The 22,494-nt window shown below is 37.1% G+C and overlaps 4 protein-coding genes across 7 annotated transcripts; 3 read left to right on the top strand and 1 right to left on the bottom strand.

Moving 5' to 3' along the window:
* The first annotated feature begins 43 nt into the window (after positions 1-43).
* On the top strand, positions 44-5,709 carry LOC124215146 (alpha-tocopherol transfer protein-like). 3 transcript variants are annotated; one of them, XM_046618182.1, is made up of 5 exons: positions 44-988; positions 2,305-2,648; positions 3,749-4,112; positions 4,731-4,836; positions 5,406-5,709. In XM_046618182.1, the coding sequence occupies exons 2-5, from the start codon at positions 2,374-2,376 to the stop codon at positions 5,585-5,587; spliced, it is 927 nt and encodes a 308-aa protein (XP_046474138.1). In that variant the 5' UTR covers positions 44-988; positions 2,305-2,373; the 3' UTR covers positions 5,588-5,709. The 3 variants fall into 3 exon arrangements, with proteins under 3 accessions (XP_046474138.1, XP_046474140.1, XP_046474137.1); XM_046618184.2 differs by lacking the exon at positions 44-988 and adding an exon at positions 2,012-2,268 and having other exon boundaries at positions 2,355-2,648; XM_046618181.2 differs by lacking the exon at positions 44-988 and adding an exon at positions 2,013-2,208.
* Positions 5,710-7,142: 1,433 nt separating this feature from the next.
* wbl (endoplasmic reticulum protein 29-like protein wbl) lies at positions 7,143-9,241 on the top strand. The gene is made up of 3 exons (XM_046618187.2): positions 7,143-7,483; positions 7,827-8,225; positions 8,352-9,241. The coding sequence occupies exons 1-3, from the start codon at positions 7,376-7,378 to the stop codon at positions 8,586-8,588; spliced, it is 744 nt and encodes a 247-aa protein (XP_046474143.1). The 5' UTR covers positions 7,143-7,375; the 3' UTR covers positions 8,589-9,241.
* Positions 8,604-12,069, bottom strand: LOC124215147 (ran-specific GTPase-activating protein). Of its 2 annotated transcripts, none has more exons than XM_046618185.2 (5): positions 11,944-12,069; positions 11,276-11,526; positions 11,028-11,176; positions 10,603-10,889; positions 8,604-10,474 (listed from the first exon to the last, which is right to left on the bottom strand). In XM_046618185.2, the coding sequence occupies exons 2-5, from the start codon at positions 11,288-11,290 to the stop codon at positions 10,137-10,139; spliced, it is 789 nt and encodes a 262-aa protein (XP_046474141.1). In that variant the 5' UTR covers positions 11,291-11,526; positions 11,944-12,069; the 3' UTR covers positions 8,604-10,136. The 2 variants fall into 2 exon arrangements, with proteins under 2 accessions (XP_046474141.1, XP_046474142.1); XM_046618186.2 differs by having other exon boundaries at positions 11,276-11,499; positions 11,944-12,068.
* Positions 12,070-12,136: 67 nt separating this feature from the next.
* LOC124215145 (serine/threonine-protein phosphatase PP1-gamma catalytic subunit B) lies at positions 12,137-18,805 on the top strand. Its single transcript, XM_046618180.2, has 5 exons — positions 12,137-12,589; positions 12,919-13,050; positions 14,377-14,607; positions 15,678-16,006; positions 17,074-18,805. Exons 1-5 carry the CDS (start codon positions 12,535-12,537, stop codon positions 17,311-17,313), a joined length of 987 nt encoding a protein of 328 aa, XP_046474136.1. The 5' UTR covers positions 12,137-12,534; the 3' UTR covers positions 17,314-18,805.
* Positions 18,806-22,494: the final 3,689 nt, after the last annotated feature.

Here is a 22,494-nt window from a genome sequence, read left to right as displayed (position 1 = left end):
CGATTGGTCGTCGGGCTCGTCTCGGTGTGGTACCGAACGGAAACGTCGTCCACCGTCGGCCTTTCCACTGCGCCCCTACCCAGCAGCGGGGATTACTATAAGGTCTTTGCTGCACGCAATTTCCGTATTCGGTTTGCCCGATTGCTCACACCCGAAGGCCCTGCCGTTTCTATGTTTTACAAACCCCTGTATAGGTAGATCTCCAGGCGTGATTCACGCGACTATGATACCAATCGGGGGGCTTAATCGTAGATCACGGATCATGATTATCCGGTACGTTTCTTTACATGTGTATAGATTTTCGTGCCAAACGGAAAACTTTTTTACATTGTGGTCGTACAAGTATAAATGGATTTTTCACCGATCGAACGAACTATACGTATTATACTGATTCGAGAAAACGTTCTCCGTGAATTCTGTGATGGAATGTTTCTTATGCTAGTCCAAACATAGTTCTCGATTATACATGGCGGATAAATTGGCAGCCGATAGACGATCCGATCTCGGGATGTTTGGTACCGCTCAGATTAAGTTTGAGGGCCTTGCTCCATTCCGAGATGGATGAAAAATGAATACCCAATATCTTGTTCGAAAATCTGCAGTGTGGCTTGAATCAGAATATGAGTACACGTGACGCAATGGATGCAGAACTGCTGCTGTTAATTTGACAATTAAATTTATTAATGGCATAGCTAATGCGTTGATGTTTACCTCCATAGGCTGAAGTATATAATTTGACACTGCGGTATTACAGCAAAATATGTTAATAGTGCGTATGAAGAGGAACACCGCAACAAGTTCATACGTGAATGCTAGTTCTAGTACCTGCGTTATACGAAAAAGGTACGAAGTGTCACTATAAACCGCGATAACTGGACCATGCTACCACACTGGAAACTACAGATATGGTTCAAGGATTAAGATGTTCGTATCGTTGGCATGAACTAACATCTTGGAAATATGGCAAACTAACGAAGAATATGTAATTGTAAGTATTACGGGGTAAAAATCAAAATACGGAAACACAGCGGAATGGAAAACGAACTAATTGTAAATCGTAATCGGGTCATTCATTCTTCTGTCTGTATGTTGAACTGAAACTTCGTTACGTCTGTTGAACTGACGACCACGATCATGTAGTCGATGAAATCCAGTAGATCGTCTAATTACAAGTTTTGAGGTTTGTGTCAAAGCGTGACATCGCGAATCGCTGCTAGGCTGTACTCGAAAATATAAATATACAGCTCGTTCACGCACGACGTATGATGTGGCAAAGGAATGTGCAAATTTCATGTGCTCCAAGTAAAAAAAAAAGAAACATATTTATATAACGCGAGCATGTTTTACGCGTTTTTCCACGTGTGTTTTTCGTACAGAAAATACCCGTTTTTAAGACGGCTGAGTTAGTCTATGAATGCGCCTGCGCGGAGTACTGAAAAGACCACATTTAAATCCTAGGAGTTGAAAGTGGTCTTTTCAGTACTGCGCGCATGCGCTGTCGCGAACAAATCTGACATCACGCGACCCGAACTTCGAATTCGAGCTTTGTGAAAAAACGTGTAACATACTCTTGTTTATACATATAGAATCGCTTGCAACAAGAAGGCAACGGTCTTTTCTGGCCTCGTGTACTTGTTCGCCGAGTTTGCCTCCTTGTTATACAATATCCTACTTATTTAGTTTTGAACAGAACAATTTTATTGCGGCTCAAACAGACTTATACAGTTTCCGAGCGTATAAATGATGTTTACGATTACTGCGCGGCCTACTGCATTTTAAATTCGGAATAATTCACCTACGTCCGCGAAACTGAGCAACTGGGAATAATTCGTATGTTATATACGCTGTACGGTCACATGCAAAACACGTGAGACATATAAATACCGGGACATTATGGAAATAGTTACGCATAGTAATGGATGAGAAGTGACGCATGGAATTAAATCAAAGGCGCAGACAATGCTTAATTAAATGAAGAGAAGAAGTTGCCACCCTGCTCAGGGAATATAGGCTGGATTACGATACTCGTACGTCGAAACCGCATGCATGTACTGTGGTCAGTCTCTGATCGTAACTGCTCGAGCGATACCACGGACCGTTTTATCGTACTGCGTTTTGCGTACATTGCTTTCCACAATTGTGAAGTCCATTATACTAGATAAGGATCAAAACGCAAGCGAGTCTAAAATTATAACATGACAATACGACGTTAGTTGGTGGCTGTCATTTTATATCATTAAGGATAAAAAAAAATTTTCTCCAATCACCGTAGGTATCATTTTTCTCCCGTCACTTGTGTTGTAGCGTGAGGTGAATGCTCATCGTCAGGTCAAACAGCCAACATAAACTAACAGTTGTTCAAGCTGCTTCGTCATGATGCATTTGGGACATACGATTCAAGACTCTCGTGCCAAGTACCCGGAACTCACCGATGAGGTCTTGGATGATCTGCAAAAGTGGACGGAAGCCAGAGGCATCCCGGGTGTTCCTGTCGAACAATTGGCTCTGTTCACCCATAGCTGCTATTACGACAGGGAAGCCACCCTTCGCTGCATGAGTGTTTACTACAGGATGAGGGCGACAATTCCCGAGTTTTTTGCCAACCGTGATCCCAAGATGGAATGTCTGCAGCATTCATTGCGAGCACTGTACGTTTGACAAATTAATTATATTCGTAACTGTTATCCCGCATAGCAGATGATTTACCTAAGATTTTACAGTACGCTCTAATTCATTTAAATAGATAATTTTATATGATCTACCACAGTATCTTTTCCCGCTTAGAGTAACAGTCAGGAGTAATGAATAAGTGAAAGTTTTCCATGGTAATATTCCAGAATTGCAGACGTAATAGCTTTTTTCGTGAATCGGCAATTAATACTTCTACAGTGCAATTTACACAGCTGCCAATAACAGGACTCTAAGGTTACAAACATACCGTATACCTATACTGCGATCCAATCAATTTCTCCTCCCGTCTACTATACTCCAGATTCTTATAATATACCGCTGCACTCCGATAAACAATTCCATTCATACACGGTGAGCCGTTCATATTTTGCTTACTCGCGGGATTCGTACATCAGTCTTCAGCTTCAGCTAGTAAAATACCGATAATAGGTGTCTTGATACCCTTTAATGGGAAATGTCTGTGCTCTGAAACTTCCTGTAGCTACGTGGCTGTGAAAGTCGTCAAACATCTTTTCCGTTTAATTTCTTAATCGATATGAGACACAAACAACGTTGTACCCTGACGCAATGATATGTTTCTATACGTAATCCAGCAAGGAGTATCATTAATCTGCCTTCCATTTGAACTATGATATGTAAATGATATCTAAATGAAATTTCGAACGTCTCCTTTAAACGTCACGTGCATCGTCTGGATGTGCATTCACCTTCACATGTAAGTTTAATAAAATTGAACGCTCGATGAAAAACTGTTTCCACTTTTAAAGCTCAGGTATGTGTATTGACCAACGTATTGAACAAGCTGTGTTTTTCGCAAATTGTTACGACATTCCTTTGGCTGCGGTTGAACTGTTACACACACATTCCGTTATGCAATTGAGGCATGTAACCGAACAGTCTTGTAATTCAGGTTTTACCTACATATGTATAAATGTGCATTTGCGGGCGTGGTTACTTTCCATACAGCTTGAATTTAGCTTTTTCACGTCTATATGCAGATTACGTTTCGTGGGAGTATTCAACGGAATTTTCCGAGCTGAAGAATCTTGCGTTTCAGACAATTTGTCGGCCTTCCGGTACCAGATCCACAGGGAAACAGGATAATTTTTCATCGACTGGCGGACTCTCGACCCAGCCAGTACATATTCAATGATGGAATAAAGCTCCTGGCAATGGCAGTTGATGCTAGTCTATACTCGGATGGCTGTTCACCGGGATACATATTTTTATTTGACATGCAAGGAGTCAGATTGGGCCACTTGACCAGACTTTCGGTGTCCAGTATTCGAAAATTCTTCGAGTATATACAAGAGGGACTTCCGGTTAGACTGAAGGGAATTCACGTTTTGAACGCTGTCTGGTTTATGGATAAGGTCCTTTCGCTGATCAGGCCGTTCATGAAGCGAGAATTGTTTGATATGGTAAGTAAAACTGGCTCGTCGTGTTGCCAGATAGGCGTTACTTTTTTCAAGATATTTTTATGAAGATCTCAGTAACTTTTGAAATGATACGTCTTGACTTAGTATGCGTTGAGTGAGTTGTGAGATGAAAAAAATTGGTCTCCAATCTCAAAACTCTATTCAAGTTTCACAACCAAGTTTTTCAAAATTGTCATTATTACGATCGTATAATTGTACACAGAGGAAACAAAAAATACATACATGCAAGTTGCGTATTATTATGTGTTATTCGGATTTAAAAATAAGAATAAAAAAATTTCCTCGACACCCTGATTGTGCGCGATTGCGTGCCATTTCCATTGTAATTATATCTGCGTGCGCTGCATTTTGTGTTTTTAACGTTTCGAAGGAGTTGCGTCACCTCAGGCGCTCCTCGAAGCAAGGCAAGTATGACAAGCAAATTATAATCGCCGGCTTAATTAAAATTCCTTGCTCAATTTGAGACGAGAATTTGTAGAGTTCTAATCAAGCGATTTGTATTGATTCAATTTTCGAACATATAATGAAATATCAGTTTGTCGTTCTATAGGTTGCCATAACTAGCAGAAGAGGCATAAATTTTTGTTCTTTCCGTTACAGCTTCATCTTTACACTGGAGACGTTTCTGAAGTATACGACCATATACCACAAAAGTGTTTACCAAAAGATTTTGGAGGAGATCTTGCTATGGTGGAAGATCTTCACGGTATGTAAAAAATAAGATGGGTCTTTCTTTCCGAAATTCTTGTGATATTCTCATGTAGTTGCTTATAATATGTAACACATGCCGCACCGCACGGGCAAAGAGTTATCACTACTACCTTCTTTGAAACGCCACTGTAAATGTGAAGCTGCCAAAATTACTTTTCCAGTTATTAATCACCGCCATATAGTTATAGTTAGGTATGCGAGTGAAAATGCATTGTGCACCGCAATTTGACGCTCCGAATTGCGATCTCAAGAGCGTGGAATCTCGAATAGCAAAATTCTTTGTGATCTTTTTTTTGAAATCCTTCTTCTTTCAACAACGAAGAGGTCGATATGCGATCTAAGGATGGTTCAAAAAGCTATCTCGTTCAAAGTTGTGAAAACTGCTTACCGATTATTATTAAAGAAGTATGATTGTCACAGTCTCTGTGAAAATAATTTCGGGATACGCTTATCGTTTATTCTTATAATATGGTTATTTTAAAGTTTTTTTTCCCCAATTTCGCCACGTTTTTATCATTTTATTAATTGAATTAGAATCTTTCGCACAATTTACATCATTTTCAGAGGCACATACCTTGAAATTGCTGGAATTGCGAGATTATTTTCTTGAAGAGGAAAGACTGTTCCGTGGTGGATGCAGTGCCGGTGACTCTAAAATATCCTCGTCTAGCTCTGCACTTTCTGAAGATCTTCGTTCCTCATCAAAATCCAAGGATGGATGCACTGCTTCCGCTCCAGACACCTGACCTCTCATCAGCGAGCCAAAAGCCTGTATTACAATACGTATGTGTATGTGCATTAACCACACGATATCATGTTGTAATTCAGTCATTTACGTCCTCAAGAATAAAATATTCATTCATAGTGACTTTGGGCTTGAATTACCAAAATCCCAAACCGCCAATTAACCGTTACTTGATGAAATACCTAGATGAGGTAATTCATCAGATTTTCTTCACCTCTCGGATCTTATTTTATGTAAAACAATAGCTTTGTTTACGTGCAATAAAAGCAAGATGCACAGCAACAGAGTGTCTGCAAATATATTGTTCATGAAAAAAATTAAACCCTTATCAAGGAAAAGACTTTCAAGTAATTCTCTTGAAAATCGTACATAATTTATCAAATTGTAGTGTGAATTTTCAATTAACACATTGCAGCATCGGATGTTCAGAAGCGCGAGTTCATTGTCAGTTGTGTGCTATTTTTACTTACCTTAGAATGAGATCAAGGAAAATTGTGGAATAATAATTATCTAATTAGATAAGTCTTTTTAAACGCAGTGGCACACGATGCGGTATGATATAGGTAGACGTAGTACGCAGGTGTATAAATATAATATTTACGTCTTACGACTTATGATATCGCGATTTATAAGTTGTTACCTATAATTATACGTAGACGATAAAATCTACGAACGTAATTCTTCAGCGTGCAGTGTGAACGGCACGAATGCACTGCACTAGTATACAGTGCATTCAAATTGCTCCTATGATGTATTCACCGATGTATACGGCTACGTATACAGATATAGAAAAGATATTCTATGCAGTTTTTGAGGAATAATTTACTACGCATACTATACAAAGACTCGAACGGTACGTCCTGTTTCATGCAAAGTGCAAACTTCTCATTTATGCATTACTTTTGTGAAATAAATTTAGCTCGCTGGACGACAGCAATGAATAATTTTCCTCACTATAGCATCGCATCATTTTAAGCGACAACAAACCATCGGGATTAAATATATCATGTGGATTACTAACCGATTAAATTATTTGTAATTACTTGGTAGGTATGTACATTTGTATTACATTTAACAAAAAAATCATCTTTGTTTTGCATTTTTTCCGTTATCTTTACCAAACGGTAAAAAGATTTCGCCAATCGAGTATAATTTTGATAACGAATATGATTAGTTTACCCAAAAATTTCTATTGCTGACGATATAACAATAGGAATGAAATTGGATTAGTCACAGAATGTCCGAGCCTAAAATACTTCGTTCCAATCGTCAAATTTTTTCCTTCCTCTGGGATATAAATTATTATTTTTTTTTCTTATCCATATGAAAAAAGCCAACAGAATTGAACTATTCACGGTATATTCCCCACGTGTCAGTCACCCCGCGTTACGTACGTTTTACCTGCCAGAGGTACGCAACTACCTATTAATTAATTGTAAGTGTGACAATTTGCATTGTTTAGCAGCGGTTCGGCGAGCGGCGCGCGTCTCGTCGGCGCATCGTGGATACTCGAAAGGCATAGGCGTACATCCGTGGCCGTTTCTGATTCGACATTTCAACCGCATATCACAAGTAAGCGGTGGCTCGTGTACATTCGGCAGCGTGACAGCGTAGCAACGAAGACGGGAGAGCCAGAGGAAAGCAGGTGTTAAATGTCAAAAGTAAACAACAAGTAGATTCCAGAGAGTAAAGAGAACCCGACACGCCAGACGCCGGCTTGCAGAGCGCGGAAAAGACCGGGAAGAAGAAGACGGAGAGCGAACCGTATAACTAGTCTAGCTGAATAACAATGCTCCTGTATTATGCAGTTTTCGTACTTGCCGTCGCGGGGTTGGGTCAATCCAGTGACGAGGATTGCAAGGGATGCGTACCCCTCGACTCTCACTCATTTGATAAGGTAATTTCAGATCATTTTATTTCTTTTATTTGGAAGATGTCGATAAAATTTCACTACTTAATTATGCGTAAAGGTAATACTTTTTCTTCGCATTCTCACGGATCGAATAATTCGAGATTTTTTGTTGTGACCTAGTAGTAGATGAACAGATTGATTACAAGCATTATTTTTAGTCAACTTCATTGAATGTATTATTTTGCGAATGGATTGATTATAATCTATCGATAAGACGACGATTTCCATTTCTACTCAATGTCGTTGTTATGTCTATTACCCAAATAGCGACGAAAAACAATAATCTTTTTCTTTCCACTATACGTTTAGCAATTAATTATTGTTTCAGGTAATTCCGAAATTTAAAGTAGCTCTAGTTAAATTTGACGTGGCTTTTCCCTATGGTGAAAAACACGAGGAGTTTGCCAAAGTTGCTGCAGCAACAAAAGATTCTGCAGATCTTTTGGTGGCAGAAGTTGGCATCAAAGATTATGGGAAAAAAGAAAATTCCGACTTGGCACAGCGCTATGGTATAACTAAGGACGATTTTCCTGCTGTTCGTTTGTTCTTGCAAGGAAAATCCGAACCTATACCATTTGTTCAGAAATTAGATTCTGATTTTACTGCTGAAAATTTAAAAAGATTTATTAGAGCACGATCAGATGTCTATTTGGGATTGCCAGGATGTGTTGAACAGCTCGATAGGTTGGCGGAAGAATTTAAAAGTAGTCAGGATAAGGAGAGACAGGTATAATGGAAATTTCTTAGTAGCATAAGTTAATCAAGAGTACAATGTCATCAAGTGTTTCATGAAACTTTATTCATGGAATACTGAATGAGCTGATTAAAAAAAAATTAATGTTTATTCCCACAGGAAATACTGAGTAAAGCGAAAATTTTTGAAGAAACATTGCCCGAAGAACATCGAAAGGCGGCTCAAGTTTATGTAAAGACGATGGAGCGAATAATGGAAAGAGGCGATGTGTTTGTACAGTTGGAACAATCGAGACTAGAGGGATTATTGAAAGGAAAGATATCCAAGGACAAGAAACGCAATATGGAAGAAAGGCGTAACATCTTACAATCATTCGCACACAGAGATGAACTTTAATTTTTTGATTAATAATTGATTATTCATTGAGAGCATTTATGAAACTAGTTGAGACTTTAAAGAGCCTTACTTGAATGAATCGAACTATTGATGATTCTGCACTGTGATAATTTGAACGAACCTCTTCAGCCAAATTGAAGTCTTGTCTTTGTGAATATGTATGTACATTCCTATGAGAACTCCTTATCAACAGTCAGAAGATCCATAAGTTTGTTACTCTTCTCTACGCATCTTTGTAAACAAAACTAAGTTTCCACAAAAGATATTTTGGTCCTCTTTGGCTGTTTCGAACAATGAGACATGAAAGTTTCCGTAATACCCGATTCCTGTATGCCATATGAGATGTAAATTTTCCTATAAGAGCTCAAGACTGCCATCAATTTGTAGAGATTACATCAATCTAATGGGAAAAAATATATACCACAACTGAAGTATCAAGTCATTTTGTGACTTAGTAGCCCTCTTCAGTTAGCTACATGTGGCGCAAGGTCAAAACAGGTGAATTTGCAAATAGTTAAACTATGATATAAATATATGTAGATATATCTTGCAGAAATTGATCAGTACATTAAATAAAAGTACCGGTACGATAATATTTTCAAGTCTCTGTACAATATGCCGAATAAATAAAAACGAAGAAACATATCATGCAATACCCAACTGTTTGTGATGTAGTAACAAAACCCTTTACATTGTAATTTCTCTATTTCATGTAGCTGTTAAAATACGTATACCAGTGGATTAATTATATTATTCGCCGGAGATAGAGAAACAAATAATAAAATACCGAATGTGTGTAAAATCCCGAAGTTACTAGGCATTGGAGTTCTCAATCAATTTGATAGTAATTAGAATGCAGTAAATAGAATAAAACTTTTTCAAGGGCACACATTTTATGTTAATATAAATATACAACGATATGTCGTTTATATTATATAATATGATTACAAATTTTATCACTAAATTCTAAATACATTCATGGTGCGTCAGTAAAAACTTTCAACTAACCCATTCGGTTGGATCAGTAATTATATTAATCATTTAAAAAAATGCTCACATATACCAAATATTAAAGTCAGTGACTAATAAGTTTAGTTATATGTGTATACATAACATATCTTTTTAAAATCAGATCCCACCCATTGTAGATTTGAAAACTTCATTCCAGAGCTTGCCAAGGCTTGCTCCAAGTCACTGCTCAGATCAGTTTTATAATATGTTTTATTCAGTTGATTATTGCGTTGTTCTAGAAAGCCTAACAAGTATTTCAAACAGATCCCTGCGTGAACTGTGACTTGTTTTTCTCATTTTCATTGAGAAAGAAAGAACCAAGCAGAGAATAAAATGCAAATACAAGAATCACAAACGTTTATATGTATAACATCTGTATAAATATCGTTTCAATTAACAAACCGAAAATTTGTTCAACGCTTGTATTGAATTGCCAATAATGTTCATATTTTCACGATGTATGATCGTTCTTAATTTTAACATGCATCTCGGAATGTTCGTTCCAGCTTTTCTAATTTCAAAGTTTAGTTTTATTCGTTACTTGTCTTGGTCGATATTCTTCACAGACAGCTTTGCCAGCTGGCCCTCTACTTCCTTTGCCTCCTCCTCAGACTTGGCCTCGTTAGATACTTTTTCTACATGATCTTCCTTCTCAGCTACCTCCGGTTTATCCTTTTTATCTTCTTGCACTTCTTTGGATTCCCTTGTCTGATTCTCATTATCACTACTTTCACAGTAGCTAACATCACTGTAGCTAGCTTCACTTGAACTGTCATCCTTTTGTTCATCGACACCAGTTTTACCGGCATAAATTTCACATTCTGAGCCCACTATTTTCTTGGCTTTTTCAAACGCATCTTTCCACATTGTAGCATCTTGGAGAAAAGTCTAACATTAATAATATGCATCTAATAGTAATTATAACTAATGATATAGAATTGCCTAGAGGTGTTTGCAGATATCCTATTTAACAGGCCCATCAAATGAAAAGACGGAAACTTACTTTCAGCATTGGCAAAGCGAATAGCGAGTAGCTCTGGCTTTAATTCTTCGTCAGCAAAATCGGCTAGGACACTCCAAACCCAAGCCCGATCACTTCCGCAATTTGGTTTGAGCTCCATCCACGGTGTAACAAAATGGTTTGCGCATATCTTCAGAGTTTTGTCTCTGCGCATGACTACCCTCACAGTACTTTTTGTTTTGTGTCTCAAGAGTTTGACTTCCCCTGTACCTCTCTCCTTCCATTTTGATAAACCATCGCTCGAGTCGTAACGATACAGTTTGGCTCTCCTAATACAATTGAAAGATAACACAAAATTTCAGAGACTGTGGTACTTCGAATCAATTTTTGTCCCCTCGACATCCTGCAGTCGCTGCAGTTTGCAAATCAATGCGACTACTTGGCAAAAAGAAGCAACGAAAACTCACAGTTTTATCAGCTCAACTTCGTCCTCCTCGTTGTTTGAGACTTCGATAATTGGTAGTGAAATAATAGGTTCAAAGTGCACGTCATTTTCGACATTCTCTTCCTCGTTGTCATGCGGCACTCCACCGTCAACGACGTGGTCCCCGTTCAACTAGAAGTTGGAAAACAAAGAGAGCGTAGAATCGTTAACAGCGTGATTTAGCTTTGTCTATGAGAAAAACAGTGTTGGCAGAGTGAAAAACACACTTACTCCGTTTTCAGGCATTATATTCCGTTTCTAATACGTTTACCTCCCAGGATATATCGCGAATATATAGATCGCTGGTAGTTATATATCAATGAAATAGGTACGCACGCGATTCGCGCCAACCAACAACCCTCGAATGGCGAAAATTCGTTGCGATATGTACTTATTTCAACGAGACTGAAATGTTTTAATGTTGGTGGTGTTGCGGGGGTGTGTGTGGTGCGATCCTGAAATACGATTGGTAGTTGGACACCCTAAAAGAACCGGAGGGCCAATTGGAGACAAGGTCAGCCCGTCGAATAAACCACAGGCAACTTTGACGGCTATTTTTTTTTTCTACTTTCTACGCCGCACCAAATTTTCAATTTTCTCGTTATCTCGCTATTGTATGGGAATTTCACCCTAGTGTTTATTTTTCACGCTGAATAAATATTCTGTCATTATAGTCATTGTAGCAGTTCATTCAACGTAAGGTGACCAAAAATTTTAATTAATTAATTGCTTTCTTAATATGCGCGTCTGCTTTGATGTGACAGTCTGGTGATTCAAAATCCCATACCATAGGAAAATTTATCAAAGAAAACCTGGGTTTCTGCTTAAAGAATATCGAGCTCGACGCGAGGCTCGGATCAACCGAATGGTTGGAAATAATTACTGAACGTTTAAAATACCCTCAATTCTTAATCATGAAACGAAAATCGGGCACTGTTCGGTTAGTTCGTAGATCTGAGAACACAATTGCGATTATACTACGGACGCGTATGTAGTGCTTTTTTTTGGCCCCCTGCTGACGAACTACAGACGCCAATCATGGCTGCCAACAGTTGGAGAAGAAAATACCTTCTGACCGGAACGATTGAATGGATCTTCGATAAAGTTGATAAAGTTTGAGCCGGCTAGAAGCAAATTCTGTACTTTGCCCGAGGAAATATCGCTTCGGTACAAAGTTTGCACCAATCGTTCCAGGATTTGGTATCAGAAATCGTCAAGCTTGTGCGGCAGCATAGGCAACGTGACGTAAACGATCGCCCGGCACTTGGCAATCTTGGCTGTGTCGAGACTCGAAGAGGTTGGTCGCCGTCGCCGCCGTAGAGCCGCGAGAAGGGAAGGGGGATCGTGCGCTTGTCCGGGCGGCCATTGCGAGTACCTTGTATAATCCGCGAACGCGAGTGAGTGCCCGGTGAAATCCAGGAAAATCAGTGACCATCCTTAGCGCAAGGTGCTCCGTGTGAAGCCCGGGACTCGCCCGAAACCCCAGGCCGATGGCTGAGACTGATAAATTGAACATCGACAGCATCATAGCCCGGCTCTTAGAAGGTAAACCTGATCGATGCCCCGTAGGTGTATGCGTTGCGAAACTCTCCTATCCTGCCCGACCTACAGATCAAATTTTCGTCAGTCGAATAACGTGTTTGAATCAATGAAAGCGGGACGCTGAGGAGGTGTGCTTTTTTGCTATTTAACGATTACGCAACGGGGATTAAAATTAGGTACATGAAGCGGGAGCGCCGGAATAGTTTGTTTACAAAAAACGGCGTTGACAACCGCGGTGAATCCGCTAGCTTTGGGCGAGGTCCCGAAACGCGATTACGCTCGATCATTATTCTAATTCTAATATCTTACTTGTCCTCTCTTTTACCTTCTAGTGCGGGGAGCTCGACCTGGTAAAAATGTCCAGCTGACCGAGGGCGAAATTCGAGGCCTCTGCCTCAAATCTCGTGAAATATTTCTATCCCAGCCCATCTTACTCGAATTGGAGGCTCCCTTGAAAATTTGTGGTAAGTTTTCGTGTTACCAACCTCTGCTCTACCTACTTGTCCTACATATTCACCTTGTTTATCTTACAACATAAACTTCTATTTTTGTACACAGAATCAACAACTTTACAGACTCCTGATTTGTGACTTTGTTTATTTTTATTTTGACATTAATATGACCCAAATCAAACGTAACTTGTCAATGTTTTCTTTTATTACTTATTGGGATTAATAATCTGTGTAACCACCTACCAATTTACTATTGTTTATTTCCTCTCTTATCACTTTCAGAAATAAGACTTATGTGTCATCAAAATTGCCGACACGTTATTCAACTACATATTTTCATTGCTCTAACAAAACTACTTTTTATCTACATTATCACTGTTATACTGCAAATAAATTATCTAGAAACTTGAGTACGCTTCAAATGTGAAGGAAAATTAAAATTTAGGGTATTGTGGATTTTACGTAAATGTTTACAGGTATTGCACGGATGCAAAGAGATGACATTCAGGAAACAGATGTTGTTTCAGTGTATGCAAATATTATTCATTACTTGGAAAAAGAGCAAAAAAAAAATTAATTTTGTATCTTATCGCTTGTGTTAAGCAAACGTTGCCAAGGTGATTGGATAAAACCTAAAATACGCATGTTACGTTGTTTTTACATGACGATTTTGTATCTACTGATTTCAATACTACATGTATCACATAATTAAATCATATGCATTATTCCTATCGAAAATACTACAATATTACTTATCAGTTCTGGTTTCTGTAGATTTTTGATTGACATATTTTTTCATTGTAATTGACAGATTAACATTCGGAAGGCTTTAATAATTCATTTTCCTTCATTAACCATATATTCAATTTGCGCATTGGCTAATATCTGTCAAATACCTTCACACCTAAATTTATACACATTTTTCTTTGTGTGAGGTTTATTTTAAGTAAGTGTGCCAGTATATAAATGCTGCATGTATTAACTATTACTCATAGCATTAAGACATGCCAATGCGCATCATCAGATGCATAGATAGATATTTTGATGGTCAAACGTGCCATATGATTCAATTTAATTTCATTATGATCCACACAGTGGATCATCAAAACCAGTCGTATTTCTTTCAGCTTAATTTCCATGTTGTCTGTCGGAGCGTTTCTATAGCTTATGAGCTTCATCTAAATATAACATATAAATTTAAACATATTGGCAATAAAAATAAATATGCGTACTACTCTTAGACAGTAGCAAATTATTGTGGTAAAACCAGTTGAACAAATATGTTTCACCAGAAAGAGAATACAAATCTTGGTAATTCATTCAACTTTTTTTTCTCAGGGGATATTCATGGACAGTACTATGACTTGCTGCGGCTTTTCGAATACGGAGGTTTTCCACCAGAGAGTAACTACTTATTTCTGGGCGACTATGTAGACAGAGGGAAACAATCTTTGGAGACAATCTGTCTTCTGCTCGCCTACAAGATCAAGTATCCTGAAAATTTCTTTTTGCTTAGAGGAAATCACGAATGTGCATCAATCAACAGGATATATGGCTTTTACGATGAGTGTGAGTCTTTTTGTCATATAATATTTGTTTTCTTTGTTCTTTATTTCGTTCTGAGGAAATTTATTCCTCGCCGAAATTACTCAACTACCTCCCATCGAAACCCCAGTGATTCATTTCTCACAAACAGGATAAAGAAGTAGTTTCACTGCTTTCTCGTGTCCCTCATCTGTTGGGCACACATGCATTTAGTAAAATATATCAGCTTCGTGATTAATAGAAGAGATTGAGTGAGATTAAAAAAATGTAAAAAAAAATTTCAGTATATCGCATTTATTTTTGTCTGTCAGAAAATAAGCAAGGTTGCAGTGTTGGAATGTGGTTTGATTTTCATTTTTTCCACTGCGTTTGAAATATACTTTTTAACTAAGAATTGTTTACCAAGATAACATGTTTTGAAAGTAATTACTTGCAATTCTTGTTAAAGTATGTCTGTTTGAAAAACACACTTCTGAGTTATCTCATGATTTTACGTACATGGGTAATTTTACTATGTATCATTTGGTTTTGCTTGCAGTAATTTTGACAGTTATTTTAATTGTAGATCCAATTTAGTTATCTTTTGAGTAAATCATCAAATTCAACTGATATTTGCGAGTTTTGATTACAAGAAGCAATCGCTTCTGACAACTGATAAGAGATAATGCAATCCTACTTCTATCTTGTAATTAGTGAAGGATAAACTCGTTTGACATTATCGCTCGTGTTCTATACCCGTTTTTTTTTTTTTTTTTTTCAATTGTTTATCCAATTATTCAGCCTTATATTTCATATTCTTTTAATCCCAATTTAATGTGTCTACATAGAAAGTAAATGAATATGATGCAGCATAGGAAGCTTACAGCTTTGACACACAAAGTAAATAAAGACTGGATTCAATTCACAATGCTTCATTCTTTTAATTTGTCTTTGACACTTAAAATTATACTTTGTAAGAACTGCAATTTGTTATCTCCTCCTCTAAAGGTTCATTATGTTTATCAAATTATTATTGATTATTAGTAGCTTGCATTGTTCCGCTGAAGGAACAAATTAATAAAATTTTATTCAATTTATGATTGTTTGTCTTGCAGGTAAGCGTCGGTACAACATTAAACTATGGAAAACATTTACCGATTGTTTTAACTGCTTGCCAGTCGCAGCAATTGTTGACGAAAAAATCTTCTGCTGTCACGGAGGCTTAAGTCCGGATCTCCAGAGCATGGAGCAAATAAGACGTATTATGCGACCCACCGATGTACCTGATCAAGGCTTATTGTGCGATCTGCTATGGTCGGATCCGGACAAAGATACAATGGGTTGGGGTGAAAACGATCGTGGTGTTTCATTTACTTTTGGTGCAGAAGTCGTTGCCAAATTTTTACATAAACATGATTTTGATCTCATCTGTCGAGCTCATCAGGTAAATAACCTCGCGACATTCATTGCAGTTAAATTATCACGATGGCAGAATATTGTTCACTTAATATCTTGCGTCATTTTTTTTTTTTGTTCATAACCATTATTTTCTTTTTCAATCAACAATATACAAGGAATTAACATTTTCTGGTCCTTGACTAAAAAGTTAACATTGTCAGATTTTTAGTTTCATAATTTTAAGTAGCCTCTAATTGTAAGATATATTTAATTCTGTTTTGAACTGAGAGCATTTAATCTTAGTCATAAAAACTAGTGTGTTCAGTAAAGATGTCGAAAATGTCATGCAGTATTCAATTTAGAGTCTAATAATAGCCAGTTACTGTAGCATTACGTAACCCCAAGAAATTAGTGCCTAGAGAATGAAAACTTCGTTCCTGATTATGCAAAAAAAAATGTACCAAATCTTCAGACTCTTGTTTACTTTTTGCCATTTATCTGTTATATTATTAACACCATACATGTAGATTGACTCACGAAATTTTTCATGTAAATACTTGATCCACTAAAGTCTCACATAAAATAGCATGACGTTCATTTCAAAAGCATCGAATAAGTTAGTTACTTTGCGTTCATGTTGACTGCAAAAACAGAGTGACATACTGAAGGCAGCTTAATTCCACACTAAACAGAAAAATTATTTCTCTTGCGGTTCTTTTTAATATCAGTATATCAAAGAATAAATTTGGACAAGTCTATCCAAAATTAAGTCTGTAATAAAAAGGTTACTCAAAAGTGCTGCATGCACTGCTGTGAACATTTCAATGTGATGAAATTTGCTATTCTACAAGCATTACGGTAAACATTTCCAGGATTTAATATTTTTTCTCCCAAATTCAGTTTCTACTTTTATTTTTTTTAAACATTTTCCTATTCAGATGATAAGCCAATGTACAAAATGTCATTTTGAAGCAATAATTAACACACTACATCAGCAACAACAGCGAACCGCTTTTAAGAATTCCACGTCTAATCTAGGATCATGAATTTGAAAATACATGTTCTGCTTAAACTGAAAATATTGATAATTGTAATTATTGTTTTTCATTCTAGGTTGTTGAAGATGGCTACGAGTTCTTCGCTAAACGTCAATTGGTTACATTATTTTCTGCGCCAAACTATTGCGGTGAATTTGACAATGCGGGCGCTATGATGTCCGTGGATGAGACTCTGATGTGCAGCTTTCAGATTCTCAAGCCCGCTGATAAACGAAAGTTTACTTACGGTGGTTTAAACGCTGGACGACCCGTCACACCACCACGAGGTGCCAACAACAAAAACAAAAAGAAGTGAATTCCCTAATGTTCATTAGAACAATATTTAGGACCTTAAGACCTTCCCCCCAGATCCCTAACCCTATCCCCAGCCACCCTATAAGACATTAAGTCCTTGTAAGAAAGAATTCTATTATTATGAATACATAAACCTGCGGAGCCATCCACAATCGATAATACAAGTGAGGACAACTTGGAATAACGTTGCAAGCTGGTATCTTTGTTTCCGAATAAAAGAAAGAAAAAAAATATATCAGAGAACATCAGTCGGTGCAATTGATGAATAATTTTTCTGCCGTGTATTCATGACTGAGGCAGATATAGGTAGATTCATTTTTAGTGTTATTTTCTTTTTCGAATATTCACCGGAGATTAAGTAACGCCCTAAGCCTTGTTATAAAGTATGACGTTTAGGTACGTGTGACAAATGACAATTAGATACTTATATTGACTATCGATGCGAAATTACATCTGCATAACGCTTACTGTTTTTACTGTCACTTTTTTTGTTCGAGTAAGACTTTTTTTTTGTACCACAATCTGTACCGCAGAATATATTTTTAGTCATTATTATAGTACACGCCGTTTTATAACCCATCCTTATTATCAGTTGTTTATGTTTACTACGGAAACTAATATTGAACCTCATGATTTTCGTGTTACAAAAAAACACGTGTATATACCTATAAATGTATACACATTCATACATACATACATGTGTAAATCAATTTGGTGCCAATTTCTCAAGTTCAACCGTGCATGGGAATGAAACTGAGTACTGACAAGGTGGATTGAATAATTGGGCTCTAACGACTTTGAAATGTATTTTAGATGTTATTCGCATATGTATGTATGAGAACTCTTGCAACATCTAATAAGTTGCGATGTAACCGATTTGTTACTGTAATAGGCAAGTTTTCTTTCCATTCTTCTCTCCGCGAACTTCGTTAATAACTTCCATACATGACTTCCAAATGAAACTGAAACCGTTGATCGAATGGTAAGATTGGGCCGTAGTATATGCCAGATGAATATCTAATGAATACAGATTTAGGGAAACAATGTTTACATCTGTTATCGGCCTTGCAACGTCCTTTTAAGCTAGTTTCCGATTCTTTGTAGCTAGCAATTTAGGAGGGGATAATAATAAGAATATTAATAATAATAATAATAAATAACGCAAACAGAAGTACACACATAATTAAAAGTAAGCAAGCCAAACGCGCATTGCAAGATTTTGCGTGGTCTCATTTCATCGTACGTGTGAGTTTTATCATTTTAAAATCATCCTTCATTCAAATCATTGCCATTCTCATTACCGTGTCCCCCGACAATTGGCACGTCCTTATGTCCACATTGTTTCCTCGTAGAAAATTAGGTCTATTCGGATGACACTGTTTGAAACAAGCATTAGTGTTTATAATAATTTGTCAACCGAGGATTGGCTAACAGCGCTCCCTTAATTACTGTACATTAATTTTTTATAAATAAAGGTCACCGAAAAAACAAAATCGCATTATATCTCATTATTTAAGTAACATACTTATAACTAAACCTCATCAGTTTACCCCGTATATGCGAGCGTCTGGCCAAGTAATATCCTTTATCAATGTAATTAGCTCATTGATTGGCCGATAGAAAAATAGTACCGTTTATTTAAATGCTATTCAGGTAAATTATTGTTCTTTGTTCTAAAAAATTATTCTATTTATTGCTGACTTGTGTGTCTAGAAATAGATTACATTGATGCTTATGCCGTCGGGTAACAACCATGATAATTCGACAGTGCTATTCTTTGGAAAGTTTCTAAACTTTATCATCCGAAAAGGCCGTACAATTAAACGTAGCGTAATTTTCATAACGTTTACTCGTGTGATGTTTAAATTTGAGATATAAAACTGTTGTGCAAAACTGTTGAGTATGGTGAATGACGAGATCTGTGGCAATAGACATCAAGTAATTCTTGACCGTCAGCATAATCGTGTTGACAAAAAATAAGGAAATACAAATTATCCAGTGTTAGTCTTTGGTTAAGACATTTTGTAAATATATTGATTCTTCATCAGTACTACTTACCATTACTGCTACAATTATTGCTACTCCTACGATTACTACTGCTATCACTAATAATACTAATAACAATAATAACAGTAATGATAATAATAATAATACAACTACAAAGTAATAAATAAATACCTAAAAATTCAGTGTCACCGCAGTCTTTGATCATTTTTATCCGCGGCAATTCCTCATTTTGAAATTGTCTTTCCGATTGGTGTAGAGTGTTTCGAGAAGCTGTGTAAAAGATCCGTAACGTGGTGCGTTTATACGGCGTGCGTGTGTGTGTGCGTGCTGCACTGATATTAATTATGTTCGTTGGCGTATACTTTTGAAAGTATTCTAAATGTAAAAGCAAAGATTTCAACTAAAATTACTTTATTTTTAGAAAATAGTTGCATCTGAAATGAAAAAGAATTCTCCAGATCTATAGCGGCAAGATAATTACAGATTAGATTGCATACATGGAATGGTCTAATTGGAGACTTAATCTGCTGCCGGGGATGTATGATGTAGAATAGGTCCACTTGTTTCGAGCATAGAATTATTTAGTCGACGGAACGTAAATACTTTGTACCGTTATCAGCGATTTTCAACTTTTCTTTGTAACTACTTACTACCCCCATTCCGGTAATATTTTAGTTTTTGACGAGCTTATTTATCTTTAACGTTCACGTGAGTAGGTATTACGAGCACGCCTATTACGGTAGGTGTTACGATGCGGACTTGCCGCGTTGAAATACATACTCGAGGTATACGCAAGGCTCAAAAAGGTTTCCCTCAAGGCTCGCCGGACCGAAGTAACCGAATAGAAAATTGTCATAACGCGTCTGTACGCCCGAAATTTACGGCAGAGATTTGAAAATTGTATACACTTTTTACAAATTTGACAAGTTGAAGAAGTGAGAAGAGTTCATTGCGGGAAATTGATTGTGAGTAATGATGAAACCAGGGCATAAATACAAAGATACTTTTAGGCAAGTGGAAAGTGAGCACGGCTATTGCAGTTTGCGTAATACGTACATAGATATGCATATTCTTATAGGTATACGATTCGAGGTCCAACTATAATCCCAGAAGCGTACGCTTGCAAATTCCTTGGCCGTGTGTACGATGAGCATGGCGCACGAGTTATATCTATAAACTGGCGAAGGAATTACGCTTTGGTACTCATTGCGGGCACTCAAACGTTGCAATTTTTCATTCGAACATTGCATTATACCATTTTTTTTCTAATTTCGGAAACTAATCTTACGGAAGTGGATGGCCATAAATATCTCTAATGTCCTCTTGTCAGCCGCGTAACACGCGACGTAATTCTTGTGTCAAACTCAGCTTATAGGTATGCCTGTACACACTGCACGTCTGCAGTTAACCCGTACGACACATATGACATATTATACCGGGATGTCATTTTTATTATTTGTATTTACAAATTATTATACGTACTATACGTACATTACATATATTTATATATATATACATATATCGTGCATTGTCTCATAAATATAATTCTTCGGTCATTAGCGGTGCACATTGCCCATGGTCGTGAATGTAAGTCATTGTTTCTGGCAAGGTGAAGCCCAAGGCTCTTGTGCTGGACGTAAAATTCAATGATTAACGCGGAGCTTGCGGTTATGTAGGAAAAACTTCGAAAACGACAGCCACCGCAGTAGCTGAGAGACTTCGGTCCAGATTTCATTTAGCGTAAATATATAGTCCGTATTGTTATAATATCGGATTAAACTTTTCGTGTTACACATACAATTGTACACATTATATGTTTATACACGTGCATAAATGCATTTTGTACTGTGCCTTATCCGTGGAATTAATTGACCGGAGTTCGCGGACAATGAAAACCAAATCGTGCTTTCCAATATATTGGATGTGACGGTTTTTTAATACAAGATTTCGAAAGTTTTTCTTCAATGTTTCATGAAGTGTGAAAGAGTATAATTATGATTAACTTGTATTCGTTTTAAAAAGTAAGATTACAAACCGTTTGTGACGAGAAGGGGTACCTTGTGAAAACGAAAACGCACGATATAATTGGTCGTTTGAAATATTTCTGTAGCCGTAAAGTTGTTTGCCGTGCAATTTTTCCGTACTAAACAGTCTATCAATCTTTCTTAAATGAAATTGAAACGGAACGATCACTTATAACGAGTGTAAACTTTTAAATTTCTTACAATTAACTGAACTCAGCAAATTACCAACTAATTTTCATCTTTTCTCACACGTATAATATATACTGAAAGTAGTAGGTCAGCTGCTGTAATGTTATCGTGCGGCAATATTATTTGACAAGTATAGTCAGCTCATCATTGCAGGCTGTTTCTGCGATAATTATACACAACGTCGTTATATTTTTTACACGTATGTGCAGGTGTATGGTTGTCGAGTAAAGAAACAACCGTCCGTCGCTTCAGCATATTCTTGCATTCTCTAATTTATATTCGTGCGTACCTTGGTATTCGCATGAAAAAAATAATTAATCTAATAACGGAAAAGTGTTCGAAAACGATCAAATAAATTAAACATGTCCGCGGCTTCTTCTAAATACCTACAACGGAGCCTTTAAATTCTACTGTAGCGGTCGCCTTTTGTTTTGAAGAAGCTCACGTACTTGCGGGACGAACACGTGCGTGAACGTCAGTGGTGCTTAGTTGCATTTGGAAGACGAATATATTCAACGGGAATTGAAGCGTAATTGTTTATCTCGATATTTATAAGTACTCCGGTGTTATCAGAACATGGTACATATTATATGTGTATCTTTTTCAGTTTAGTTAATTAGCATCTACTCTCAAGGGAGACATCGTGCATTTATTTTTCTACTTTGTGTACGATGATTCAGGTGTAATGTATTGATCTGTTTTGTCGGTACACATTATCGTACATACTCACTATGGGAACATGATAACTATGTCGTTAAGAAACTGTACGTTTCTATAACGTATACAATTCTTTCGCATATCTCTGAGCATGAATTTCTTATTACTAATATGACATTGAATGCTATTTGAAAATTCACAAGCAAATATCAATGCGATAACAAGTGGCAGACACCAAAATCTGGGTTCAATTCAGAATGATTTGTGTCTTTGTGTTTCGATTTGTTCGTATTTGTCTTTCGTTT

Source organism: Neodiprion pinetum, chromosome 3 (genome assembly GCF_021155775.2).
Source record: "Neodiprion pinetum isolate iyNeoPine1 chromosome 3, iyNeoPine1.2, whole genome shotgun sequence".
NCBI classification, from domain to species: domain Eukaryota; kingdom Metazoa; phylum Arthropoda; class Insecta; order Hymenoptera; family Diprionidae; genus Neodiprion; species Neodiprion pinetum.
Note: the sequence above shows the minus strand (reverse complement) of the source record. Positions and strands in the feature narration are given on the sequence as shown.